Source organism: Bombina bombina, chromosome 11 (assembly GCF_027579735.1).
Source record: "Bombina bombina isolate aBomBom1 chromosome 11, aBomBom1.pri, whole genome shotgun sequence".
NCBI lineage: Eukaryota > Metazoa > Chordata > Amphibia > Anura > Bombinatoridae > Bombina > Bombina bombina.
Window position 1 is genome coordinate 147,524,279 of NC_069509.1, and position 27,974 is coordinate 147,552,252.

General features: G+C 38.8%; 1 protein-coding gene across 2 annotated transcripts in view; it reads left to right on the plus strand.

The window, feature by feature from the left end:
• SNX8 (sorting nexin 8) overlaps positions 1-16,561 on the plus strand; it is a 144,690-nt gene extending 128,129 nt beyond the window's left edge. For both annotated transcript variants that reach the window (XM_053695131.1, XM_053695132.1), the window contains exons 8-11: positions 3,716-3,784; positions 5,616-5,765; positions 7,290-7,439; positions 13,810-16,561. In XM_053695131.1, the coding sequence (XP_053551106.1) occupies positions 3,716-3,784; positions 5,616-5,765; positions 7,290-7,439; positions 13,810-13,923 (483 nt within the window). In that variant the 3' untranslated portion in view covers positions 13,924-16,561. The remainder of the gene's footprint in view (positions 1-3,715; positions 3,785-5,615; positions 5,766-7,289; positions 7,440-13,809) is intronic.
• Positions 16,562-27,974: the final 11,413 nt, after the last annotated feature.

Below are 27,974 nucleotides of genomic sequence, written 5' to 3' on the forward strand. Positions count from 1 at the left end.
GAAGGAGAGAGGGGCAAAGATTAAAACTAAACCCCTCCCATTTTCGCCAGGCATGTTTAGTTTCACTTTTATTTTATGTACTTCTGTTGCCTCACACAGCCAAGCTCCATGCTGATGTGGTGCAGACACTTTTTGTTGAGGAATGAAAACTTCAGAACAGGTTAGGACTGTACAAGGCTTCTAATGCTGCCTAGAATGAAAACATAACAAGCAGAGCACTTTAACCCCTTGGCTACCAGAGAGGGTTGCAGTGTATTCACTTGTTATGTGCTGTATTCCTTTTTTATAGCCAGGAGTTTAAATTCTGCTTCAGGATGAATGTTTTTGTTCTATAAAGGCATTGGAGGTGTGGAGGTTATGTGGGACTAGCTGCTCTGCTCTCTATTACAAACTGCCAATTGTGATTTACAGCCTTTAGGGCACTTTGACAACAAAGTTTGTAGACTGTAAGGCTGTAAAATGTGTATGTGTGTAAACCACTCACATGGCATATTTGTTTGTATGTATATGTATGTGTGTGTATGTGTGTATATATATATATATATATATATATATATGTACACATACACACACATCACATTAAAAATTGTTAATCTGTTCTTTTATCAAGTAAGTGTGGTATTTTTGTATTGTGGTAAATTGAATTTCTAAATTCTAATTTTAAACACATTTGTTGACCCCTGGATTACATGTTTTCCTTTGAGAGCAACATCATATTATATTTATAGTTCAGAACAAAATAAATGTAACATCTGTGTGTATTTGTACCAAAAATATCAGAGTTTACAAGATTTTTTTCATGTAGTGGAAAAAAATACCTACATTTTATATTTTCTTCCACTGGCTGCACAGGTTGTTGATGAGCTTGCATGCTGCTAGTTTTAATATTGCTATTGTTTACACAAAACTGTGTTTAACTCCAACAAAATGTTAAGCACATAGTCAAAGTCATCTCCAGAAAAGCAATACACTAATGGCTTGTCAATAAACATGTCCTATGAGCCCATCTCGGTCTGCACAGATGTGTATTGCTGTCTCAGAACTGACATTGACTATGTGTTTAACTCTTTTGCAAGTGGCTAACACACTTCTGTGCAAGCACTAGTGCAATTATAAAATGCCCAGCAAACTGTCACATTTTATGTCCCTTTAAATAGGGTTTTCTTTAGAATATTTTGCATTAAAAGTTTAACATGATTTGTTTTTGTTATACATAATAGAAATAGTATGGCCATTTGAGTCAAGTGAATATTGATTTTTGGTGTAGCTTCCATTACAACAAATATTGCAATTGGTGTGTGTATTTGTGTATCTCCATAAAAGGGAAAATGTAATTTTACATCTAATATTTATTTTTAGTTGTCCTAAATAATAATAAAAAAAGTCCTAATTTTTTCCATTTTTTTCTGGGGTGGGGGGTGGGGGGGCGCTTCAGGTTTTTGTGCCTACAGCCACCTGAGATGTAAATCTGGCCCTGCTCTTGGGCATGGAGTTCACCAGAGCTTCACAAGTTGCCACTAGAGTCTTCTTCCACTCCTCCATAACATCACAGAGCTGGTGGATGTTAGAGACCTTGCTATCCCCCACCTTCCATTTGAGGATGCGCCACAGATGCTTAATATGGTTTATGTCTGGAGACATGATTGACCAGTCCATCACCTTTACCCTCAGCTTCTTTAGCAAGGCAGTGGTTGTCTTGGAGGTGTGTTTGGGGTCGTTATCATGTTGGAATACTGCCCTGCGGCCCAGTCTCCGAAGGGAGGGGATCATGCTCTGCTTCAGTATGTCACAGTACATGTTGGCTTTCATGGTTCCCTCAATGAACTGTAGCTCCCCAGTGCCGGCAGCACTCATGCAGGCCCAGACCATGACACTCCACCACCATGCTTGACTGTAGGCAAGACACACTTGTCTTTGTACTCCTCACCTGGTTGCCGCCACACATGCTTGAAACCATCTGAACCAAATAAGTTTATCTTGGTCTCATCGGACCACAGGACATTGTTCCAGTAATTCATGTCCTTAGTCTGCTTGTCTTCAGCAACCTGTTTGCAGGCTTTCTTGTGCATCATCTTTAGAAGAGGCTTCCATCTGGGACAACAGCCATGCAGACCAATTTGATGCAGTGTGTGGCATATGGTCTGAGCACTGACAGGCTGACCCACCACCCCTTCAACCTCTGCAGCAATGCTGGCAGCACTCATACGTCTATTTCCCAAAGACAACCTCTGGATATGACGCTCAGCACGTGCACTCAACTTCTTTGGTCGACCATGGCGAGGCTTGTTCTGAGTGGAACCTGTCCTATGAAACCGCTGTATGGTCTTGCCCACCGTGCTGCAGCTCAGTTTCAGGGTCTTGGCAATCTGCTTATAGCCTAAGCCATCTTTATGTAGAGCAACAATTCTTTTTTTCAGATCCTCAGAGAGCTCTTTGCCATGAGGTGCCATGTTTAACTTCCAGTGACCAATATGAGAGAGTGTGAGAGCGATAACACCAAATTTAACACACCAAATTTAACACACCTGCTCCCCATTCACACCGGAGAGCTTGTAACACTAACAAGTCACATGACACCGGGGAGGGAAAATGGCTAATTGGGCCCAATTTGGACATTTCCACTTAGGGGTGTACTCACTTTTGTTGCCAACGGTTTAGACATTAATGGCTGTGTGTTGAGTTATTTTGAGGGGACAGCAAATTTACACTGTTATGCAGGCTGTACCCTCACTACTTTACATTGTAGCAAAGTGTCATTTCTTCAGTATTGTCACATGAAAAGATATAATACAATATTTACAAAAAGTACTCACTTTTGTGAGATACTGTTTGTTTAACATTGCTTTAAACGTTGCAAAAACTGCTGCCAGGTGGCTAAAGATACGTGCACGCTCCTGAGCTCACATTGGATTACTCTTTAACAAAGGATAAAAAGAGAAGTAAACAAAATTGATAATAGAAATATATTGGGATGATGTTTAAAAGTGCATGCTCTATCTAATCCATTAAAAGAGATAGAAAGGTCAAAACTGAAATGTGCATGGGTGCTTTTCAATTTTAAATATAACAATTTTTGCAATATACTTCTGTTAGCAAAAATATGTCTAGTAAAAGTTATTACTGTTTTTCTGCAGCATACTCACATATCCTGTGAGGTCCCCTGCACCAGTAATCAAACACCATGCCTGCTTAGAGAGTCAGCAGTAGCTTGCATGACACATTACATCTTTAGCAGCAATACATACCACTTCCAGCTCTGAAAAGGTGTTTGACTACTGGTGCACAGGGAACTTTTATGTCCCTTTTAAAAGGGATAGGAAAGTCAAAATTAATCTTGCAGGATTCAGATAGTGAATGCAATTTTAAGATCCTTTTAAATTCACTTCTATTTTCAAATGTGCTTCGTTCTCTTGGTATTCTTTGTTGAAAAAAATATGCACTTATCATACACTAGTTGGAGCTAGCTGCTGATTGGTGCCTGCACACATTTGTCTCTTGTGATTGGCTAATTAGATGTATTCAGCTAGCTGCCAGTAGTGCAATGTTGTTTCTTCAGCAAAGGATAACAAGATAATGAAGCAAATTTGATAATAGAAGTAAATTGGAAAGTTCTTTAAAATTGTATGTTCTATCTAAATCATGAAAGAAAATGTTAGGGTTTCCTGTCCCTTTAACTGTGTTAGTTATTTATTTATTATTTGATGTTATTTTATAGGGCAAACAAGAAGAAATCGATGTGGTGGAGAAACTAAATCTGTTTTTGGACCTCCTCCAGTCTTATAAAGTGAGTGATTTCTTGCAATAAATTTTATGTAATTGATTTCCTTATTTTTTTTTTATTAATTTCATCAGTATTATTGTTTTTTTTATGGTGTTTTTATTACATTTGTATGTCTGGATTGTTTCCATGATCTCGGTTGGTTTAATTAATGGGGCCTTTTACTGTAAATGTTCTCCCCTTTTATTTGTAACTACCAGTGTTTTTAAATTGTTTATAAAATAGCTATTTTACCTTTATTTTGTTATTTGAAAAAAAAAAAAAAATATATATATATATATATATATATATATATATATATATAGTTATATTAAATTAGAATTTTGATTTTTGTCATATTGATACCGCCACCTATGCTGAAAAATGTAAAGCTGCAATATTGGCTATAGAAAAGATATGTAAACGGGGAAAAACTCCCAGTTGTGGAATGCGAGAGCCAAGCCCTTTTCAGAATTTGAAAAGGGTGATCCTTATTTTTTTTATTTTTTATTTTACAGCTTGTTTATAGAAAAAGTGGGTATTTCTGCTGTTTCATTCATATACTCTGCTGTCATTTTCCAGGTTAAATTTATGTTAATGATTTAATCCTAGGGAAAGCTGAAACAAAAATACAACAAGGGGAGTACCCCAAAAGGTAGTGTATGCAACTCTTAAAGCGTGATTTTCCCAAAGATCACACTATATAAAACTAAAAATACCAGGGATAAGAGTGCGCTAAAAAAGCTTTACCATAAATTAATGATAATAACTGCAATAAATAAACTATAGTTACAGCTGATAAAGATAGATATTGATGAATATACGTGTACACTGTTAAAATAATAATATATATTTATTAAATCTGTAATCTCCTAAAATCATATCTATAAAATTAATTAAAAATAAGGTGCACCTTATAAACATTCATAAACAATAATAAATATTTAAACAAAAATTCATATATTGGTAGCTTATGTAAACATTAAATAACGATACTCCTAAAATGGTTAACTCAATGCAAATTCTTTAACGTTCCCAAAGAATAGGAGTTAAAAGTACTTGAAATTCTACAAGTGTTTGAAATAGTATCCAGACTTAGCAACAATGTTTATCAAAGCTTTGTAATATCGTTTTCAGCCTCAAACAGGTAGAGTGGTACACGTCTATTTAAAGTGGTAAAGTAATCCACTATTTCTCATTAGTTCCACTTAAAAGCTTTTAATGTCTGTATCGTATTACTGTCACAAGTGCTGTGGTGTTTAATATTTAAGATGGGCATGTTTAGAAAAAAACAAATATGGTTTTGCAATATCAGAAAGTCTTTAAAAATAAACTATAGTGAGGGACACCCAAGTAAAATGAACCTTTCATGTTTCAGATAGAGCAGCAATTTTAAACAACTTTCCAATTTACTTCCATTAACAAAATGTGCTCAGTCTTTTTATATTTAAACTTTTTTATTCACCAGCTCCTACTGAGCATGTGCAAGAATTCACAGAATAAAGGTGTATGCATTTGTGATTGGCTGATGGCTGTCACATGGTATGTGTATGCATTTGTGATTGGCTGATGGCTGTCACATGATACAGGAGTGTAAATAAACACAACTTTGAAATTTGTCAGAAAAAAAATCTACTACTCACTTGAAGTTCATTGTCTTTTTATCATGCATGTGTTGATTATGCAAATCTACTGATCTACTGTATTGACTGGTCTTTTCTTTAAATGTGTGTACATACCAGGGACTGAAATACATTCTCAACTATTTTATATAACAGGTTTAGATGGCCAGTTTACTCCCTTAAACTACTGTATAATATTGATATATATTTATTATTTGAATTTGTCTGTTGTAAAGGACTTGTGCGAGCGACACGAAAAGGGTGTATTGCACAAGCATCAGAAAGCCTTGCACAAGTATAGCCTTATGAAGAAGCAAATGATGAGCGTTGCTGTACAGAACAAGGAGGCAGAGTCTGTGGAACAGCTGGAATCCCGAATTGTTGAGGTGAATACTTAAAGGGACGTTGTACTGTGTTTTTTCTCTCTGCCATTTAATATTTTTAAGATTAACAATTTTACCTGTTGTAGTGTATTTAAATTGTATGCAGAGTTAATTTGCCTTTATTTTCTCACTTGAAATAGCTTATTTTTGATGTTGGAACCGCCACCTATTCTGAAATTTTAATACTGCAGTTTTGGCAATAGAAAAGCTATTTAAAAAAGATCAGCAGATATTAACCTGTTGTGGCACATGAGAAAAAGTCTAGCCCATTTGAAAGGGTATTCTTGTAGCTGCTTTGAATACAATTAAGTCTTAACAGTGCTTGGTTAAAGGGACAGTAAACCTAAAAATTTTCTTTTATTATTTAGATAGAAAATACAATTTTTAAAAAGTTTCCAATTATCAATTATATTATCAAATTTGTTTCGTTCTCATGTTATTCTTTGTTGAAGGGATACCAAGGTAGGTAGCGTGCACATGCCATGACAGGAAATAGTGCTGCCATCTAGTGCTACTGCTAATGTATAACATTGCAAAACTGCTGCCATATAGTGTTGGGGACACGTACACACTCATGAGCTTACATCCCAGCGTTTCAACAAAGGATAACAAGAAAACGAAGACAATTTGGTAACAGAAGTAACTTGGAAAGTTGTTTAAAATTGTATGCTGTATCTAAATCATGAAATAAAAAATTGGGTTTTATGTCCCTTTAAAGGGACAGTAAACCTCAAAAATAATGTTATATAATTCTGCACATAGTGCAGAATTATATAACATTATATTAGCACAAACTTTATAAAACATAATATTCCCTTTGATTTTTTTAAAACAATGACAGTTTTACAGACCCGCTCTCTGTGCTTTTCTGAGCGGGTCTGTTTTTTTCACACAGCGCATCGGGCCAGCTGTATAGTCACAGCCCGGCCCGACCGCGCCATAACACTAAGTGCAGCTCGCTCCTGCTGTCAGACAGAGCAGGAGCGAGCTGCACTGTGTATAATGGCGCGGTCGGGCCGGGCTGTGACTATACAGCTGGCCCGATGCGCCGTGTGAAACAAACAGACCCGCTCAGAAGAGCACAGAGAGCGGGTCTGTAAAACTGTCATTGTTTTAAAAAAATCAAAGGGAATATTATGTCTTATAAAGATAAGGCTAATATAATGTTATATAATTCTGCACTATGTGCAGAATTATATAACATTATTTTTGAGGTTTACTGACACTTTAAGTACACAGCACTTTAATTTTATTTAACTTTAGAACTCTTGATGAATTACACAATGCTTAAATATATTTGCTGTATATAGTAACACATGAACATGGAATTAATATAGCCATTACCTTATTATTGATCTATATATATATATTTGATCACCATGGTATCCTTTCAACAAGGTAAACAAAATGAAACTTGTTTTTTGCCCATGGGTTCAGCTATAAGTTTTTGGGGTGGTTTCTTTGTCACTCCTTGGCATTATTTATTTATTTTGTTCGCTTTTATTTTTTTCTTCTATCGTCTCATAGCAAGAAAATGCCATTATTGTTATGGAATTAAGAAACTACTTCTCCTTGTACTGTCTGCACCAAGAAACCCAGCTTATCCATATCTATCTGCCTCTGACTTCCCACATATTGGGGGCATTTGTAAATTCACAAATAAAAGGCCATAAAGAGGTAAGTGACACTATAGCCTTAGTTTTCATCAGTGGCGTCACTAGGGTTGGTGTCACGCCACTGGTTTTCATTATTCTTTATAGCTTTACAAATTGTGATAATTGGAGGCTTTGAGGATGAGTGGTTAAAAAGGAAGTTTCCTGTTGCTACAATTAGGACAAGCGCTTGTTCACTTATAGAACAGAATTGGAAAACCCTTAAAGGGACAGTCTACATTAAAATTCTTATTGTTTTAAAACAGAGCTTTCCAAACTTTTCATGTTGGTGACACACTTTTTAGACCTACATCATTTCGCGACACAGTAATTAATTCAGTTGTACTAGCAAACAGGAGGTTAAACTAACTTGTTTTCAGAGATACGGACACATACATAAATTATATAATAACTAAATGTATTTACAAGTAACAGTATGTATGTGCAAGAATTAAAAAAAAGTTTAATAACACCAATAGCTACTTACTATTTTAATGGGATGTATGAGGTTGATGGTATGAACACAATTTCTGAATATTTTGTGGAATATTTTAGATAAAGACACTCGCATTTCATCATCGAGCATTTTTAAGTTTCCACTTCCTATCCATATATCAAGAGCAGGAGCAGCAATGCACTACTGGGAGCTAGCTGCAAAAAACCCCCCACTGACTTCTGACTTCAGCTCAGCGTTTAAGCTGCCGCCCTCAGAGCTCGGTGAGTCAGATTGACTACTGCCCACGCTGCAAACACACTGCTGTCACACTCACTGACTACACATGCAGTCACAAGTCAATTAAGGAGACTACATGTGCAGTCAGGAGCCAATGTGCCGCCAATGGGAATAGTTTCAGTTCCCACTGAGCTGCGCCAATAGGTTAAGATGATCTGTGTCCCCTAGGTATCAATCACATGTCAACTACGTGATATGCGTAGCAGGCAGGCAGAAAGTCAGAAACCAAAAAAATTAAAAATGTAAAAAAATTTGTTCTGAAGCAGGGACACACCTACACACTGCTGCCGACACACAGTTTGGAAAGCACTGTTTTAAAAGATAGATAACGGCTTTACTACCCATTCCCCAACTTTGCACAGCCAACATTGTTATATTAATATACTTTAACATTTACACCTCTAAATGTCTGCCTGTTTCTAAGCCACTATAGACAGCCTCTTATCACATGCTTTTTTATTAGCTTTTCACAACAGGAGACTGCTAGTTCAGGTGGGCCATATCGATAAGTGTGTTCACACCCAAGGAGTTATTTAAGAGTCACCACAACACAGCACTAATTGGCTAAAATGCAATAAATAAATAAAAAGTAATGTGATCATGGGGTTGTCAGAAGATGCTTAGATACAAAGTAATCACAGAGGTAAAAAGTGTATTAATATAACAGTGTTGGTTATGCAAAACTGGGGAATGGGTAATAAAGGGAATATCTATCTTTTCAAACAATAAAAATTCTATTGTAGACTGTACCTTTAACATCCAAGACACGGATACCTGGATAGATAGAACGAATTAACTAATTCTAATATAAGAATATTGCTATTATAAAAAGGAAAATGACAGTTACAGGTCATGATTCAGACAGAACATACAATTTTAAACAACTTTATGTTGACCAATGACAATATATATGCAACCACCAATCAGCAGTTAGCTCCCAGCTCCTGAGCCTACTTGGGTATCTTTTTCGACAAATGATACCTATAGAACAAAACAATTTAGAAGCAATAGAAGTAAATTGGAAAGTTGTTTAAAATTGTATGCTGTATCCAAATCATAACAGGAAATATTTGGGTTTCATGTCCCTTTAAATCATATAACATTTTATTGGGATCAACTACAATACATATGAAAGGACAACATGTCAGGATCTTTTGGAACAATTAGGAATTTAACATTAAAGGATTGTTACATACAGTAGATTGAAAGATTAGCGCTGTGGGCCCTGTCCCTGGCTGGGGGGGGGGGGGGTTTGTTGCTCTGGGATGTCTGGAATTTTGGTTCCTCTGTTGTTGTGGGGGCCCTGAAGTGTGGGGTCTGTCCCTGGAGATTGGGAGGCCCTGTTGGGGGGGGGGGGCAAGGCAGGTGGGTAGTAGGGTGAGGGAGGGGTACAGGAGGCAGAGTGGGTCATAAGCTGCAGGGTGGGTAAGGCGGTGGGGGGTCCTTCCCATATCGTTTCCTGGAGGCCCTGCTTGGTCTCAGTCCACCCCTGTGCCCCCCACCCATCCCAACCTCTTCCACTATCCCTCATCCTCTTTGTTTATTCCTGCTTCCTCTTTGTAACCATTTTATGCAGATTCACTTTTTCCCTTTCAAGTATGACTCCTCCTATGCAGTACCTAGAGATAAGGTAGAATGGTTTCAGTAAATTACAAAAAGCAAATACACTACAAGAGAGGGAAATATATAACTACAATGCACAGACACTCAAAAACGTTCTACTTCTATACCCTACATAACAGAATTTAGGATTTCTCTGTGCAGTCCCCTAAGCCTTTTTCTCTCTGAAGATTGGATACTGAACAAAGGAAATAATCTCACAATGTACAAGTGTAAACACCAAGTAGGGAGCAACGTATTTTATAATTAAGGTTAATGTTGTATTGTTACGATTCAGCAAAACTGTATGTACAAATTATTTTGTCATACACTGTTGTAATATTGATCAGAGTGTATGGCAAAGGACCAAACTGGGGGGGGGGGGGGGAGAGAATCCTTGTGTATTTCTATTGATGGTTTTAATAAAACTAGAAAAATGTTTGTATGTTCTAATGTAGGTTGCAGATATCTTTTAAGTTAAATAATTAGCTTATGGTGAAAGATGAAGTTGCAGGTATTGTATTAAACACATACAGAAAGTGAAGCACCCAACCAGGAAGGAACAACAGCTAAGTATTATTATCGGGTATTTGTAGAACGCCAACATATACTGCAGCGCTATAAAGTAGATTGTTTTATGGTGAGTTACCACCTGGGATCAGCCTCTCTTAGCCCAATCATGTTTTTTAACAATGAATATATCAGTCTGATGCCGCCTAGCAAGTTCACTCCAGCCCGAAAATACCAGGCAATCCTTCTCAGAACGAGGAACATGGCAAGCCCAGACAATTGTTTCGGCCTTCAGTGAGCCTCATCAGTGAGGTGCAGCCATATTACTCTGGGAACATTGGACAGGGAGACCACGTCTGGTTTCCCCCATCACCTTTTGGGAAACTTTCCCAGGGTCAATATGCAAATACATACAGAAAGAAGTGCTCAAACTCATCTGTGGTTGTCCTTTTCCTCGTTCAGAGGAGGATTGTCTGGTATTTTTTTAGGTGGAATCAGACGGATGTACTTCAGGAAAGTTCTCCTCTCTGAAAAGCACAATTGGGCTAAAAGAGGCTGCTCCCAGGAAATGACTCGTCATAGAACAAGCTACTGAGCTGTTTGTTCCTGTTAGAGCGTTCCTCTTTCTGTATGTATTTATATTAAGTGGAAATCTCCCTAAGGGTGATGGGGAAAACCAGAAGTGGCATAAATGATCAATTATCTGCTAGAGAATGCTAATATACAGTACAAACAAAACCTAAAATTCCTCTACCCAAAAGGAGTGTAAACATTATCAGGAACAATATAGGATGTGCGAAAGAGCTTAAGTTCTGTTATTTATTTTTAAGGTAATGATAGTTCACGAAAAATCCTTACTTGATGGTAATTCATCTCCTGGCCCCCAGAAGGAGACAAAGACACCCCACAACAAAGTTTTAAGTATCCCTTTTACTTCCCTCTCTCTCCCAGTAGTTTTTTGCCTCGTCAAGGAGAGAGGCATGAATAGTTTTTTCAGTGTTTCTCATGTACTACCGTGTTTTTTTTTAAAGAGAATTAACAAGGAAATTAAGACTGTTGTAGGCTTTTTGGACAATCTACTACTTTGCTGGTTGCCTGTTCTGGTTAACGTAAGAGCTAGGAGGTAGCTTTTGTTTCCTTAGCTTCATAGCTGTGGAGTTTGATTCTCAAAGTTTTCTTGGAGGCAGAACGGTAGTCGCCTTTGTGTATTAGTCTTTTTACTTTACTGTGTTTGCCTCACAAGAAGGCAGTTTTGGAAGGAAGGTTCTTCAGGTGATGGTTCCTGGTAAATAGGTGCGTGCCTTTCCTTCTTTTCCCACCCACTTTATTTTTTTTGTGTCGACTTCACAGCTTGGGTATTTATTCCTACATGTAAGGATTTTCATGGACTATCACCACCTTAAAAAGAAACATAATTTAGTATTACCTGATAAAGTCCTTTCTTTCTTGGTGGTGATAGTCCACGATCCCGCCCATTAATGACAAGTTAGCGGCAGTGCCAGTTTGTACCTCCTTACCGTAGGATAGTAGTATCCCTTTCTTACTTTTTCCTCCTTTCCTTGGCTATATGTACTACTGGGAGAGGGAAGTCGGAGGGATACTTAAAGCTTTGTTGTGGGGTGTCTTTGCCCCCTCCTGGTAGCCAGGAGATTAATTCCCACAAGTAAGGATTTTCGTGGACTAGCACCACTAAGAAAGAAAGTAATTTATCAGGTAAGAATAAATTATGTTCACAATCCAATGTAAATATTAAATAAAATAAAACACTAAAATATATACAAATTAAGTTGAAATCCCAAAAAAATTCCATGAGTTAGTGCCGGCACTACAGTCACACTAATAGTCTAATCCTTTAGGATATTAGCCTGTAAAATCAGTACATCCAATGTAGTGTCCAAGTAAGTCCCTTATACCTGTAAGGGAAGAAAGATACAAAAAAGAGTGCAATAAGCAATCTAGAAAGAATACCCTAATGGGATTAATCGCAACAGATAGCCCAGTTTCAAACTAGTAAAAGGTCTTTCTCAAAGCTGTAATTCTTTGTAGATTGCATATTGCACTATTTTTTGTATCTTTCTTCCCTTACAGGTGTTCCATTAGGTTTTGGTGCTTTAATTCATTGGGGACTCACTGAATTTAATAGTCCCTGCTTCCTACAGTGGATTTATTTGGACACTACATTGGATGTACTGATTTTACAGGCTAATATCCTGAAGGATTAGACTATTATTGTGACTGTCGTGGCAGCACTAACTGATGGTACTTTTTGGGGATTTGGACTTAATTTGTACATATTTTTGTGTTTTTATTTTATTTGATGTTGATGTTAAATTGGATTGTGAATAAATAACAGTACTTAAGCTGTTTTGCACATCCTATATTGTTCCTGGAAACTAGAAGTGAATTCCTTCCCAAATGTGCTTAGAGGAATATGGCTGCATCTCACTGACGAGGCCCACAGAAGGCTGAAACAATCGTCTGGGGTTTCCATGATCTTTTTTCAGAGGAGGATTGCCTAGTATTTCGAGACTGGACTCACCTGATCAGACTTATATACTTCAGGGAAGTTCTTCTCTGTGAAAGGCACAATAAGACTAAATGAAAAAAAAAAACTTAGGTGGTAACTCGTTAGAGAACAACCTACTGAGCTGTTGTTCATTTCTGGTTGAACTCTTCTCTCTCTGTATATCGTGTTTTTAACCTTTAAGCACTTTAGCACAGTCTGCTGAAAGTGGTCATTTTCACAATGTTGATATAGTAACAATAGTAAAGTGGATATTAAAACAATGAGGCCTAGTTTCCATTGAGGGGGTAAAGCTTTTAGAAACTAGTGGTAAAATAATTTATTTCTATTAAAATCTATGGACAATATTTATGTTACCACCAGTTTCCAAACTTTACCACCTAAATGGAAACTAGGCCTGAGTCAGTGTAGGTAATGAGCAGGATGGAGAATGTAATATGAGGATATTTTGGACAAATAAATAGATAGGTACTAGTGTTAAAGCCCATGTACACGGGCCAAAATGTCCCCCTCCAAGATCCTTCCCTAGCCTTTATTCCTCCCCCTCCACTCTATTATCCCCCTGTATCTCCTCCCCCCCTCCCTCCTACCTCCTTTAGCATACATTTTTTCTGTAGTGTTGCCATCCCACCTATTCCCGCCCCTATCCAGCAATGGGCCGTCCACCCGCCTCCCTCCTAACCCTCCCACGCCACCAACAATCGGCACCACCGCTGCCCGATGCAGAGAGGACCTCTGCAAGACTATTTCTGCACTGCCCCACTCGTGGGGCATGCAGAAATAGCGCAATCTCGCTACTTTTAGCGAGATCACGGCAGAGGTCCTTATGTGCTTAACGACCATCGCCGTCTTCGCACATCGGCGCTGGTCGTTAAGAGGTTATGGTCAGGTATGTTTGTCTCGCGCAGTCTCTACTGCACATGACTGCATCGGACAAACTTACTTGGCCTTTTATTATATAGGTGTATATGAAATCTATGATTGATAAATTTAACCTAATATATATATTTTTGTCACACTTCTCTGCAGATGAATCAGGTTTGGAATGAACTGAAGCCTAAGCTAAACTGTCTTTTTGTGGGTACCACCAGTCTGCCATCTCCGCCTCTCTCCCCAGAAGAGAGACATTTCTTCACTCGCTAGCAACTGATTCTAAACAAAAACAAAAAACTTTTTGCAAGAAGATGGAATCATAATGCAACTGCCACCTTTATACTATTCGTTTTGGAAAGGAAAATGTTGTATATATTTAGCCCCATCATATATATCTTTGTTCCTAGCATAAGCCATACAGGTTTTCAAAAACATTAAACTCTATACACCTGCCTTAGCTGAATCTGTATGCAGGGGGATAACCTTTAGCAGTGTTTCTTAATTCCTGTTCTCAGGGCACACTAACTAGACAGATTTTTAGGATTACCATGGGGGAGAGCAATAACCATGGTTACTGATAACTTAATTATTTCACCTGTGCTGTAGTTCAGATATCTTGAAAATCTTGCCTGTTAGTGTGCCCTGCGGACTGGAATTGAGAAATACTGATTATGTTCGCTGTATTGAATGGCTAAAATATTACCACATATTAGTTTAATTAAACCATAAAGTTTAATAATAGTCAGAATTAAAATGTGCATTTCACTTTAGTATAGAAGCATTTTAGTAATACAGTATATTTGTATTTGCCACTTTGCTTCTATTTGTTACATTTTAGGGGCATGTGCACATGCACAAGTGTATTAGCAGAAATTATTCTGGTGAAGTTATTACTGCTTTTACAAGATTATGTAAATAATAATTTCACCAAATACTAAAATATATATGTAATAATATCGCACAAATGCTTTTATTCCAGACTTAAATGCACTTAAATGTCCTTTTAAAGAAAATTAAGTTGATATGATCCAATGCATTCCTTGTTAAAAAAATAATAATTTTATGATTTAGATAAAACAGCAATTTTGATCAAGTTTCTAATTTACTCCTATTATCAATTTTTCTTCGTTATTTTGGTATCTTTATTTTAAAAAGCAGGAATGAAAGCTTAGGCGCCGGACCATTTTTGGTTCTCTAGATCTCGCTTGCTGATTAGTGGCTACATTTAGCTACCGATCAGCAAGCGCTACCCAGGTGCTGACACTAAAATAGTCCGGCTCCTAAGCTTTCATTCCTGCTTTTCAAATAAAGATACCAAAAGAACAATAAAAAAATATATTAGGAGTAAATTAGAAAGTTGCTTAAAATTGCTTGCTGTATCTGAATTACGAAAGAAAAAAAATGGTATTAGTAACCATTTAATCATATATTTCTACATATATAGAGTTCAATCCAGAGGCTGTGATTTTTTTTTTTAATGCATGAATTCAGTAATGAACTTTATAGCTATATTTAAAATATAAACATATTGCTCAGTATTGCACTTTGAAACCTAAAACTCTATATACTTTATTGTTTAATAAGTGCCTCTGCTATTCTCCCTTATGTGTTTGTGATGTAGCTATAACGGAAATGTTTAAAATGTGAAGAAAAAAAAATTATAATGAAGAACACTAAACTGTAAGTAGATGATTGTGACGCTGCAAACCGCTTCATGCTACAGACGGAAGTCTAATAGGTTCCCTGACTGTGCCTATCAGAGCATCAGTCACTGTGATTGGCTCACTGTTGGCACATTAGGGAGCTGATATATTATATACATATGTCTGATGTGCTGGCCAATTGACAAAGATCTTAAAGGTATATTCTAATGCACAAATTGTGTGTTTGAATTCATTACGGCATGTGATTTTTCCATTGCTAATCGGCATTCTGTGGTGTCCACCAAAGTCCTTTAGAAAAGTTTATCCAATGATTTATCTACAAAAATCCACATAAATTGGAATGGTTTATTTTGTAGAAAATCATTAAACGTTCCTAAAAAGATTGTGATTAACCCCCTCAAAGTGGTTAAACACATAGGTAAATTCCCACTTGTGAGAGGCAAGCATTGCAGTTTTCAAGCAGAAAATAACCAGCAAGCCAATCGAAAGCAGTATTTTCACAAAACTTCCAATCAACAGCCATGTCCTGCTCAAAATCTGCCATGCTTGCTTCATGAAAATGGACTTTACCTACAGTATGTGTTTGACATTTTTGCTATGATTAAACACATAGTAATCTAGGAACACTTAAAATCATATGCTCTAACAAATTAAGAGTATATAACTTTTGCTTTAGAATGTTCCATTTCCTTTTTTGTTTTTACACAATTATCCACTCCCTTTTCTAGGTATTCGCTTGCAATAACATCTTTGCTCATTTTACAGAGCAAAAGACATGTATGTGTTAGCATAAAGTCTATTCTCACAAAAAAAGTATTGCTGTAAATGCATTTAAAATATACAGATACTTTATGTAGTAATCCTGTGCCTTTTACAAAGCTGCTGATTTTCAGTGTTAATATTTTCTGCAAAAAAAAATAGTGTTATTTTGAGATCAGTTCATAATACTGCTTTATTGAAGACATCCTGTTTTTGTAGATAAAATGTCTGGTACAGCAGTTAAATGTTGCTGACTAGTATATTATTTTCTTATGTTTTTTTTAGATAATGTCATATATTTTTTTTTTTACTTTTGATAACAGAAGTGATTATAAGAATGGACAATATAAAATAATACATTCCAAAGAAATTATACTGTCAAATGTCTATAAGAGATCTAATAAAATATTAATGTTTATATAAAAATATATTTCTAAGAAATACATAAAATATATTTAATAAAATATATGTTAAATTGCAACAAAGTGAATTGTCTTTCTATTTTATTCTGTCTAATGTTTAGCAGTGAATGTTAAAGTGATGGTAAATCCAAGCGTTTAACATACGCTAGGCTTTACCATCACTGACAATCAAAGGGGAGTTTAATTGATCAAATGTGTACAAAAGGGTGCTAAACTCACTCTTTCTGTGCCATTGCACAGTGCTAAATTCAGCGGCTCCGTGGAACAACAATCTTTTTCAATGAGGTGACATTTGCACCTCTGTACCAATAGCGTTGCGTGCATACAGAAACCTGTCGGTTGACACGCACCGCTATTGGTTCAGAGGTGCAAGTGGCACCTCATTGGTAGAAGAGCATTGTGCCGTGGGAGGCCAGAGCTGCCTGAATTTAGTGCTGTGCTACGGCACAGAAAGGGTGAGTATAGCACACTTTTGTACACGTTTAATCAATGAAACTCCTCTTGATTTTAGTGATGGTAAAATCCTACTGTTTGTTAAACGCTTCAATTTATCATCACTTTAAACATTTATTATGGAATACAAGGTTATGATTCTGTAATGGTATACAGTATATTATAACATTATTATATTATAGTATAATGATATACTACAGATCAGTTTTTTTTAATAAAACATATTATTGTGTTACAGCAGTAAAGAAACACTTTCTAATGGTGGTGAGAGTCCACAAGACTTTACTCTTGGTAATTACATCACCTGACCACCAGGAGGAGGTAAGGACTCCCTACACCAGAGTTTAAAGTATCCCTCCTACTTCCCCCTTCAACTCATCAAGAAGAGGGCAAGGATAGAGGTGTTAGAAATATAGTTTTCTTCAATCAAGTTTTCCCTCAGCGGATAGTTCCTAGAAGAGAGGGATTCAGGAGATTATGGCTGGTACAGTGTAATTCTCTTCTCCAGTCTTAGTCACAAGCAGGCCACAGGTGTCACAGGGCAGTGCCTTTGCCCCCCTCCTGTTCTGGCCATGTGTATGTATTCTCCCATCAAGGTCCTACACTGTTAATTACAGTTCAGGAAAGAACTTCACTGCAGATTGGATTTAAATTGATGCTGGGCAGTGAAAAGGTCTGAAAGGTGGGTAAGTATCTAATCCCATAAGATCCCTAAAGCTGGATGATATTTAGTTAATATCATTGGCCTGCAAGCCACACCCCTTGCCAGACTGACATTTTATGGCAATTTTTGTCAGTCTGTAGGTTTGTGCACTATCCACAGGTTTGTGCAAAGGGCAATTGAAGTAGGTTCTTTTGAGCCACTATATGTAACTACATGTCCTGAAGTTACTCTGTGTGATTAGGGGGTCAAATATGTGGTGATATTTAGCAGTGTTATATTTTATTTTACTGGGGAACATTTTAGGGGTCTGGCCCTTTTAAATCCTCCCAGACTTGCCTGTCTCCAGTACCTCATTGCTCCAGTCACATTTAAATCATTCTGGAGCGCTGAGGAAGCAGTGACATTTTGGACTGCAGGAGAATCTGTGTACTCTCTTCTCCTGTGCGCAAGGAAGCAGTAACTTTTTTCCCGCCACAGGAGAGTGTCCGGCCACACTCCTGCCTCCTTTCTACATAACTGCAGGTTGTACGGTAATTCCTTAAGGGGACTTATTTACATTTGCTCATAGCTGTGTGTAGCCCCTCAGACATTATTATACCTGTAGACAAATGTTGTTTAATTTGTAAGTTGGTAACAATCTGTCCTCCAGCGCAGCTTTGCAGTTCCTGCTTAGCACAGGTTTTAGATGCTGCAAATTCCTCTTGCAGCTCAGATGGTGAGATTTCCTCAGAGGAGTCTTCCTCTGGATCTGAAAAAGAACCAGAGGAGATTACTTTCCAGTTTAACATGGATCATCTCCGATCCTTACTTAAGGATGTTTTAAGAACTTTTTTGAGACCTAAGTCCAGGGTCCCTGAATTTTTTCCTGTCCCATCATTAGTGTCAGAAATTATTTCTAAGGAATGGGATAAGCTCTTCCTTGTTCCAGAAGGAAATTGGAAATTATGGTGGACTATTCCTTAAGTCGACAGTGCTATATCTACTTTAGCCAAGCAGCCTACTATTCCTCTAGAGGACAGTTCTTCCTTCAGGGATCCGATGGATAGAAAACTAGAGGGTTACCATAGGAAGGCCTTTTTACAGGGGGAGTCTATTGTTTCAGCCCACTGTAAACATTGCTGTGGTGGCTGAGGCTGCAGCATTTTGGTGTTATTCATTATCAGATCAAGTGTCAGTCGAATCCCCTCTAGAGGATATCCAAGATCGTATCCATTTCCTAAAAACAGCAAATTCCCTCATCTGCGATGCTATCATCCAGATTATTCTCATTAATGCTAATAAAATAGCACTTGGAGTTTTGTCAAGAAGAGCTCTTTGACTAAAGTTTTGGTCAGCTGACATGGTCTCTAAGTCCAGGCTATTGTCTTTGGCTTTTAAGGGTAAGAATCTGTTCGGTCCGGGATTGGACTCGATTATTTCTACTGTGACAGGTGGCAAAGGGGTTTTCTTGCTTCAGGATAAGAAGTCTAGGCCCGAGGGAAAGTCCAGTGGCCGTTTTCGTTTCTTTCATCAGAATAAAAGTCAGAGATCTTCTTCCTCTCTGAAGACTGAACCCTCTCTAAGCCTTCCTGAAGACCAAATCTAGTTTGGAGAAAGCCTAAACCAACCAAGAAGTCTGTCTCTGAGACCAAATCCGCATAAAGTTGTGACCATAAGCCTTTTTCAAGAAGCATGGGCTTGGTCTGTTCAAGACCCCCTTGGGTTTTGAGATAGTCTCCCAGGGTTACCGAATATGTTTCAGGTCTCTTCCTTTAGAGGGGGAGGTTCATCTTGTCTCACATTGCCAAAAGACCAGAAAAGAGAGCAACTTTTCTTTGGTGTCTACAGGACCTAGAGGACATGGGTGTAATCGTCCCAGGTCCATTGGCATATAAAGGAAAAGGGTTTTATTCAAATCTGTAAATTGTTCCAAAGAAGGAAGGGACTTTCAGACCCATCCTGGATCTAAAGACTCTCAACAAGTTCTTAAAGGTTCCTTCCTTCAAGACGGAAACCATCAGATCAATTCTGCTTCTGATACTTCAGGGTCAATTTATGTCCACAGTGGACCTGAAAGATGTATATTTACACATCCCAATCCATCTGGATCATCATCCGTTTCTATGGTTTGCTTTTCAAGGCACACACTATCAGTTTACAGCTCTTCCTTTCAGCCTGGCTACTGCTCCCAGGTGATTTACAAAGGCTCTGGGAGCTCTTCTTTCTGTGATTTGGGCTCAGGGAGTAGTAGTGGCTCCTTACCTGGATGATATATTGTAGCAGTCACTCAGACAGAGAAATTACTCTTGTTTCTTTGCAATCATGGCTGGAAGGTCAACGTGGACAAAAGTTCTCTAACAACTCAAACGAGAGTGTGTCTTTTGGGAGTTATCGACTATGTGGCAATGAAACTTTTTCTGACAGACCAACGCAAACTCAAGCTCCAGTCAGCCTTCCAGAAACTTCAGTCACTTGTCTACCCTTCTGTAGCTCAATTAATGGAGGTTGTGGATCTCATGGTAGCAGCATCAGCTGCCATACCATTTGCATGGTTTCATTTACGATCTCTCCAGCTTTGCATGCTGAGTCAGTGGAATGGAGATCACTCCAACCTGTCTCAGGTAATTCATTTAGATCCTGTCACCAGACAGTCTCTCTCTTGGTGGACATCTAAAGGCCTGGTGTCACAGGGAATGGGATTTCTTCGCCCAACATGGAAGATAATCACCACAAATGCCAGCTTATCGGGATGGGGAGTGGTTTAGGGTTGTCTGAGGGTTCAGTGTGTTTGGGATCCTCAGGAGGCATCATTATTTGGAGCTGGAGCTGGAGCTCAGAGCAATCTTCAAAGCTTTAAAGGTATGGCCCCGGCTTCACTCAGTTCCATTTCTTCATTTTCAATCCGACAACATAACTATGGTGGTGTACATAAATCATCAAGGGGGTACTCTAAGTTCTCTAGCAATAAAGGAAGTATCTTGAATCCTGAATTGGGCAGAGGTACATCAATGCACCAGCTTGGCCATTCACATTCCAGGGGTAGACAATTGGGAAGCACATTATCTGAGTCACCATGGGCTACACTCAGGGGAATTGTCTCTAAACCAGGAGATATTTGATCAGTTACTGTCAGGTTTTTGCCTTTCTTACTGCCCCTTTAACTAATCTTCAGGATCTCCATAAATACCAGCCTCCCAGTTACCTCCTTGCTTGGTATTGTTCATTTTGCTACTAACTGAGCTGCACTCTGATTAGCTCTCCAGCTCCAGAGTATCACGCCTGTTACAATTCACTGTGCCTGTCAGAACTTTACACAGCTCAATCCGGATCTGCCGCCTCTGTGACGTCACACGCCAAGCAGAGCGCCATACAGCTTTCCACTCTAAGCTAAACTGCTTCATCGGAGCTGACCTTCAAACACTGTTTTTCCTAAATCCTTTTACATCAGATTACCAGGTACTACAATACGCATTACTTCTTTACTTATGTAATATTTGGCCACTACTTATTTTTCTATTTTTTGCATGAATCATGCTTTATATTGTTTTACTATTTTTTCTCTGACATTTAGTTCACAGTCAGGTTGCTGTATCACTATCACCCTGTTAATGCTTGTGTAGCCTTACCTACCTGTGAGCTATTATTCTTAAATCAAATGCACGTTGTGTCTGTTTTGTTGCAGGCATATTTGTGAGCCTGACAGAAATACCAAGCCATAAAAAATAAAATGGACCCAACTGAAATGGCATCTCACATACAAACACTTACTACTAAAGTTGATCTCCTTACTGAAGGACTTAACACACTTAAGTTAGAAAATGACAACTTAAAAACGTACATTAAAGATGTTGTGGAGAGGAAACCCCCCCCCACAAGAACCGCATATCAGCTATCCAGAACCCTTCTCTGGGGACAGAAAGGTCTTTAGAGAATTTAAAAACTCATGCTACCTATTGTTTACCCTTAAGCCTTTCACTTACCCCAACGATAGGGTAAAAGTTATGACCACAATTTCCTATCTCAGAGCTGAGCCCAGAGCATGGGCAAATACTTTCCTTGAACAGAATGATGATATCCTTAATTCTCTAGACTCCTTTTTCTCTGCTTTAGCACAAATTTATGAGGACCCCTTCAAACAACAAACTGCTGAAAATGCTATGAGGTCCCTAAAGCAGAGGAAAAGAGAGGTAGAGGATTACATAGCAGAATTTAAGAGGTGGGCCCCTGATACCCAGTGGAACAACTTGTCCCTTCGTAACCAATTTAGGCTAGGACTCTCTGAGGCCATTAAGGATGAGTTGTCACGCACTCAAATACCTCTAACCCTAGAACAGCTCATAGACCTCAGCATTTGCATTGATAGGAGACTTAGGGAAAGACATCACGAAAGATCCTACCATGATTTACACCCTAGGCACAAACCTACACCAACTACTGTCAATACATATTCTAAATCCCTACCGGAACCAATGGATATAGCCTTCTTGCGGGGACCCCTAAGTACTCAGGAGAAGCTAAGACGTAGGTCTCTGAACTTATGCATGTACTGTGCCGCAGATGATCATGGGGTAAAAGACTGTCCAAATCTTCCCCGTCAGAAAATGGGTAAGCAAAACACACCCTCTTGTTCTATTAAAACTGTACTAAAATCTAGCCATTACTGCAATATGCCTCTTGTATTACAGTGGGACCAAACACGAGTGAACGTTCAAGGGATTATTGACTCAGGAGCCGCCCTATCATACTTGGATGTGAATTTCTGTAACATAAATAAAATACCCCTTCTCAAGAAATTGTGTCCTGTTCCTTTAAGGGGTATAGATGGTGAACTTTTGTCCTCAGGACCTGTCTTATATGAAACCATTCCTATTCTCATGTCAACCCCCTGTAACCATAGGGAATTTGTTAAGTTTGATGTAATCACATCCCCTGATTTCCCTCTAATTTTAGGCTTAGAGTGGCTCAGGCAACATGACCCTTGTATCTCATGGTCCTCACTTACAATTCAATTTAACTCCTGTTATGTTTGTACTACTACAAAGAGGATTAAAAGACCACCTTACGGCTTGTTACTATCTATTCCTACTCCTGACAAGCCATGGCAGCACATTGCTCTCGACTACATAGTGGATTTACCAAACTCTAGTAAATACACAACAATTCTAGTTGTAGTGGATTTATTCAGCAAAATGCTTCACCTGATTCCATATCACAAGTTACCTACTGCTGCTGAAACCATACAACTACTAATGACTAACGTATTTAAACTACATGGCTTGCCCTCTAACATCCTCACAGATCGTGGATCGCAATTTACCAGTGCCCTATGGTCTGCCTTCTGCGAACAGTTCTGCATCGAGAAAAGATTATCTTCCTCATACCATCCACAGACTAACGGGCAAACTGAGCGCTGCAATCAGTGGGTGGAACAGTTTCTACGCTCTTATTGTCATACTGCACAAAACACCTGGTCCCAATACCTTCATTATGCCGAATTTGTTTTCAACAACACTGTACATTCCACTACCAAACAGACTCCTTTCTATATTAATTATGGGTTCCACCCCAAATTTCAATTTCTCCCCGAAAAAATTCCTGATCACCCACATATTGCAGATCTCACTTCCTCCATTGTCACCAACTTTGCCACCATCAAACGAACCATTGATACTGCTAAAGTTGTGCAAAAGAGGTATTATGATCGAAAACATATACCTCCTCCTGCTTATTCTGTTGGTGACCTTGTCTGGCTTTCCACCAAAAATCTACGTTTATGTACACCCTCAAGGAAACTCTCACCTCTGTTCATAGGTCCGTTTCCCATCCAGCGCATCATCAACTGTAATGCTGTCCGTCTCACACTACCCTCCATGCTCAAGATACACCCAACATTTCATGTATCTTTGCTTAAACCTTATAAACATCTACGTGATCATCCAACTGGACAATCCCTACCTCCGGTCTCTATTGACCCGAACATGGAGTATGAAGTAGAGAACATCCTGGATTCTAGAAGACGAAGAGGCATTCTACAGTACCTGATTAAATGGAAGGGATATTCCTCAGAACATAACTCCTGGGAACCATCATCCAACATATCAGCTCCTAGACTCATCTCCAGATTCCATCAACGCAACCCTGACCGTCCTACTTCTTGAGCACCGGAGTTGCTCTTAGGGGGGGGAGTCCTGTCAGGTTTTTGCCTTTCTTACTGCCCCTTTAACTAATCTTCAGGATCTCCATAAATACCAGCCTCCCAGTTACCTCCTTGCTTGGTATTGTTCATTTTGCTACTAACTGAGCTGCACTCTGATTAGCTCTCCAGCTCCAGAGTATCACGCCTGTTACAATTCACTGTGCCTGTCAGAACTTTACACAGCTCAATCCGGATCTGCCGCCTCTGTGACGTTGCACGCCAAGCAGAGCGCCATACAGCTTTCCACTCTAAGCTAAACTGCTTCATCGGAGCTGACCTTCAAACACTGTTTTTACTAAATCCTTTTACATCAGATTACCAGGTACTACAATACGCATTACTTCTTTACTTATGTAATATTTGGCCACTACTTATTTTTCTATTTTTTGCATGAATCATGCTTTATATTGTTTTACTATTTTTTCTCTGACATTTAGTTCACAGTCAGGTTGCTGTATCACTATCACCCTGTTAATGCTTGTGTAGCCTTACCTACCTGTGAGCTATTATTCTTAAATCAAATGCACGTTGTGTCTGTTGAGCTTTTACACATTACTCCGGGGTAATGCCTATGTAACTGCTCTTTGTACACAATTTGCTACAACTACATATATTTTGCTAAATCAGTGGCTGTGGTCCAATCCAATCTCTGTTTTGTTGCAGGCATATTTGTGAGCCTGACAGTTACTCAGTAGTTGGGGGCTTCCAGAGAGAGAGATAATGGCATTTCATCTGAATCACAAGCTGCCAAGGTATGGGTCATGATCGAGAAATCCTCAGGCGGAACTAATAGATGCCTTAGTGTCCCCTGGGAGGTACCATCTAGTTTATATGTGTCATACTCTGCAAGGGAGCAGGTTCAGGAGGTGGGAGCGGTTGTGCGGAGGTGTCAGGTTCTGGGGTTAAAGTTGTGTTTTGTCTGCGTGTGTCTTTCCTTTTTGGCATAATTAAACAGGTACAAGGTGTTAGGAAATAACGGTGATGGTTTTATTTATAGCATAATTAGCAATGCAGAGATATGCAATTAGATAAGGCAATGTCTATAGGCTGTAGTATTAGGCAGGAATACAGATCTTTGTAATAACAGGCAGGATACTTGCATATGCTGTAGATTGGAACTGTGTAATAACAGGCTGGAATGCAGGGCTTTGTAATAACAGGCAGGATACTTGCATATGCTGTAGATTGGAACTGTGTAATAACAGGCAGGAATGCAGTGCTTTGTATAACAGGCAGGATACTTGCATATGCTGTAGACTGGAACTGTGTAATAACAGGCAGGAATGCAGCTCTTTGTATAACAGGCAGGATACTTGCATATGCTGTAGACTGGAACTGTGTAATAACAGACAGGAATGCAGATCTTTGTAATAACAGGCAGGATACTTGCATATGCTGTAGACTGGAACTGTGTAATAACAGGCTGGAATGCAGTGTTTTGTATAACAGGCAGGATACTTGCATATGCTGTAGACTGGAACTGTGTAATAACAGGCAGGAATGCAGATATTTGTAATAACAGGCAGGATACTTGCATATGCTGTAGACTGGAACTGTGTAATAACAGGCAGGAATGCAGTGCTTTGTATAACAGGCAGGATACTTGCATATGCTGTAGACTGGAACTGTGTAATAACAGGCAGGAATGCAGATCTTTGTAATAACAGGCAGGATACTTGCATATGCTGTAGACTGGAACTGTGTAATAACAGGCTGGAATGCAGTGTTTTGTATAACAGGCAGGATACTTGTATATGCTGTAGATTGGAACTGTGTAATAACAGGCAGGAATGCAGTGCTTTGTATAACAGGCAGGATACTTGCATATGCTGTAGACTGGAACTGTGTAATAACAGGCAGGAATGCAGATCTTTGTATAACAGGCAGGATACTTGCATATGCTGTAGACTGGAACTGTGTAATAACAGACAGGAATGCAGATCTTTGTAATAACAGGCAGGATACTTGCATATGCTGTAGACTGGAACTGTGTAATAACAGGCTGGAATGCAGTGTTTTGTATAACAGGCAGGATACTTGCATATGCTGTAGACTGGAACTGTGTAATAACAGGCAGGAATGCAGATCTTTGTATAACAGGCAGGATACTTGCATATGCTGTAGACTGGAACTGTGTAATAACAGGCAGGAATGCAGTGCTTTGTATAACAGGCAGGATACTTGCATATGCTGTAGACTGGAACTGCGTAATAACAGGTAGGAATGCAGAGCTTTGTAATAACAGGCAGAATACTTGCATATGCTGTAGACTGGAACTGTGTAATAACAGGTAGGAATGCAGAGCTTTGTAATAACAGGCAGAATACTTGCATATGCTGTAGACTGGAACTGTGTAATAACAGGCAGGAATGCAGAGCTTTGTAATAACATACAGGATACTTGCACATGCTGTAGACTGGAACACTGTAGTAACAAACAGGAAACTTGCATAGACTGCAAACTGGAACTCTATAGTATCAGGTAACAAGCAAGCAAAAGTACCTGAGTCAGTCTTTAGGATATAGAGAATTAGGCAAGATCAATTGCCAGGAAATCAGTCCAAAAACGAAACACAGTGCCAAGGGAATATCCAGAAGAGTAGTCAGGAAATAAAGCAGAAATCAGGAACCAGGAAATCCAACAAATCTGTATTTCACTCAGGAAACAGGACCAGGGGGTCTTTCAGAGTATAACAATCAATGTCAAGGCCCAGAACTGAAAACAAACCTCCCAGATATAGCAGGCTGCTGATTATATAATTTGTTTCAGCTGGAAAGCAGGTGGAGCCAGAGAGCCAAAGTTGCAGCAAACAGAAAAACCCAATATTCTTAGCCTGTGATCAAGCCAACTGGTGGCAAAGTGGTAAAACAACAGGCTGGGAAGAAAGCAGCAGAAATAGAGACGACAGGTCCCAGGTTCAATTCCAGGCTGGGTCATGACAATATGTTTCCTCCAATTGTTAAGCAGGAGAATGTCTCGGTCATTCTGATAGCTCTCGAAGGACCTCGTATGCCGACCTAGTGCGGATGTCCAGTGTCCCTCCGTTGCGTCTTGCTCAGTGTCTGGATCTTCTGACACAAGGTCCATTCTTTTATTAAAATCTGCAATCTCTCAGTTTAACTGCTTGGAGATTGAACAGTTGATTCTTTCTCGGAGAGGCTTCTCTGACTCTATGATTGAGACATTAATTCAGGCTTGCAAGTCCATTATGAGAAAGATTTACCATAAGTCGTGGAAGGTTTATCTTTCTTGGTGTTCTGAAAGAGGTTATTCTTGGCATTCTGTGAGAATCCCTTGTATTCTTCAATTCCTCCAGGAAGGTCTTGATAAGGGTTTGTCAGCCAGTTCTCTCAAGGGCCAGATTTCTGCTCTTTCAGTTTTACTTCACAGGTAGTTAGTCCGTATACCTAATATTCAGTCTTTTGTTCAGGCTATGGTTAAAATCAGACCTGTAATCAGATCGGTTTCTCCTCTATGGAGTCTTAATTTGGTTCTTAAGAGTCCTTCAATTTCCTCCACATGAACCTATGCATTACTTGGACATCAAGTTACTATCATGGAAAGTACTGTTCTTGTTTCTAAGTTGTCAGCTGTGTTGTGACCCCCTTTATTTGGCGTTTCATCATGATAAGGCTGTGTTACATACGGTGTCTGGTTTTTTTTTTGTCTTAGGTAGTCTTCTCAGAAAACATTAAGGAGATGGTTGTTCGTTCTTTGTGTCCTAAGCCTCAGTCTTTTAAGGAGAGACTGTTGCATAATTTACATGTAGTCAGGGCATTAAAGTTTTATTTATAAGCTACAAATTAATTTTGTCAGTCTCAAAGTTTGTTTGTATTGTATTCCGGAAGGCGCAAGAGTCAGAAGGCTACTTCTGTATCTTTGTCATTTTGGTTTAGAAGTTTGATTCACAAAGCTTACTTGGAAGCGGGTCAGCAACTGCATCCACAAATTATGGCTCATTCTTCTTGTTCTGTCTCTACTTCAAGGGGGTTCAAGAATGAGGCTTCGGGGGAGCAGATACACAAGGCTGCAACATTGACTTCTTTGCATACTTTCACTAAATTTGATCATTTTGACATTTTCACCTCCGCAGAGGCAGCTTTTGGAAGGAATGTCCTTCAAGTGGTTGTCCCTTGTAAATAGGTGCCTGCCTTGTTTTTCTTTTGTCCCACCCTTTTTCGTGT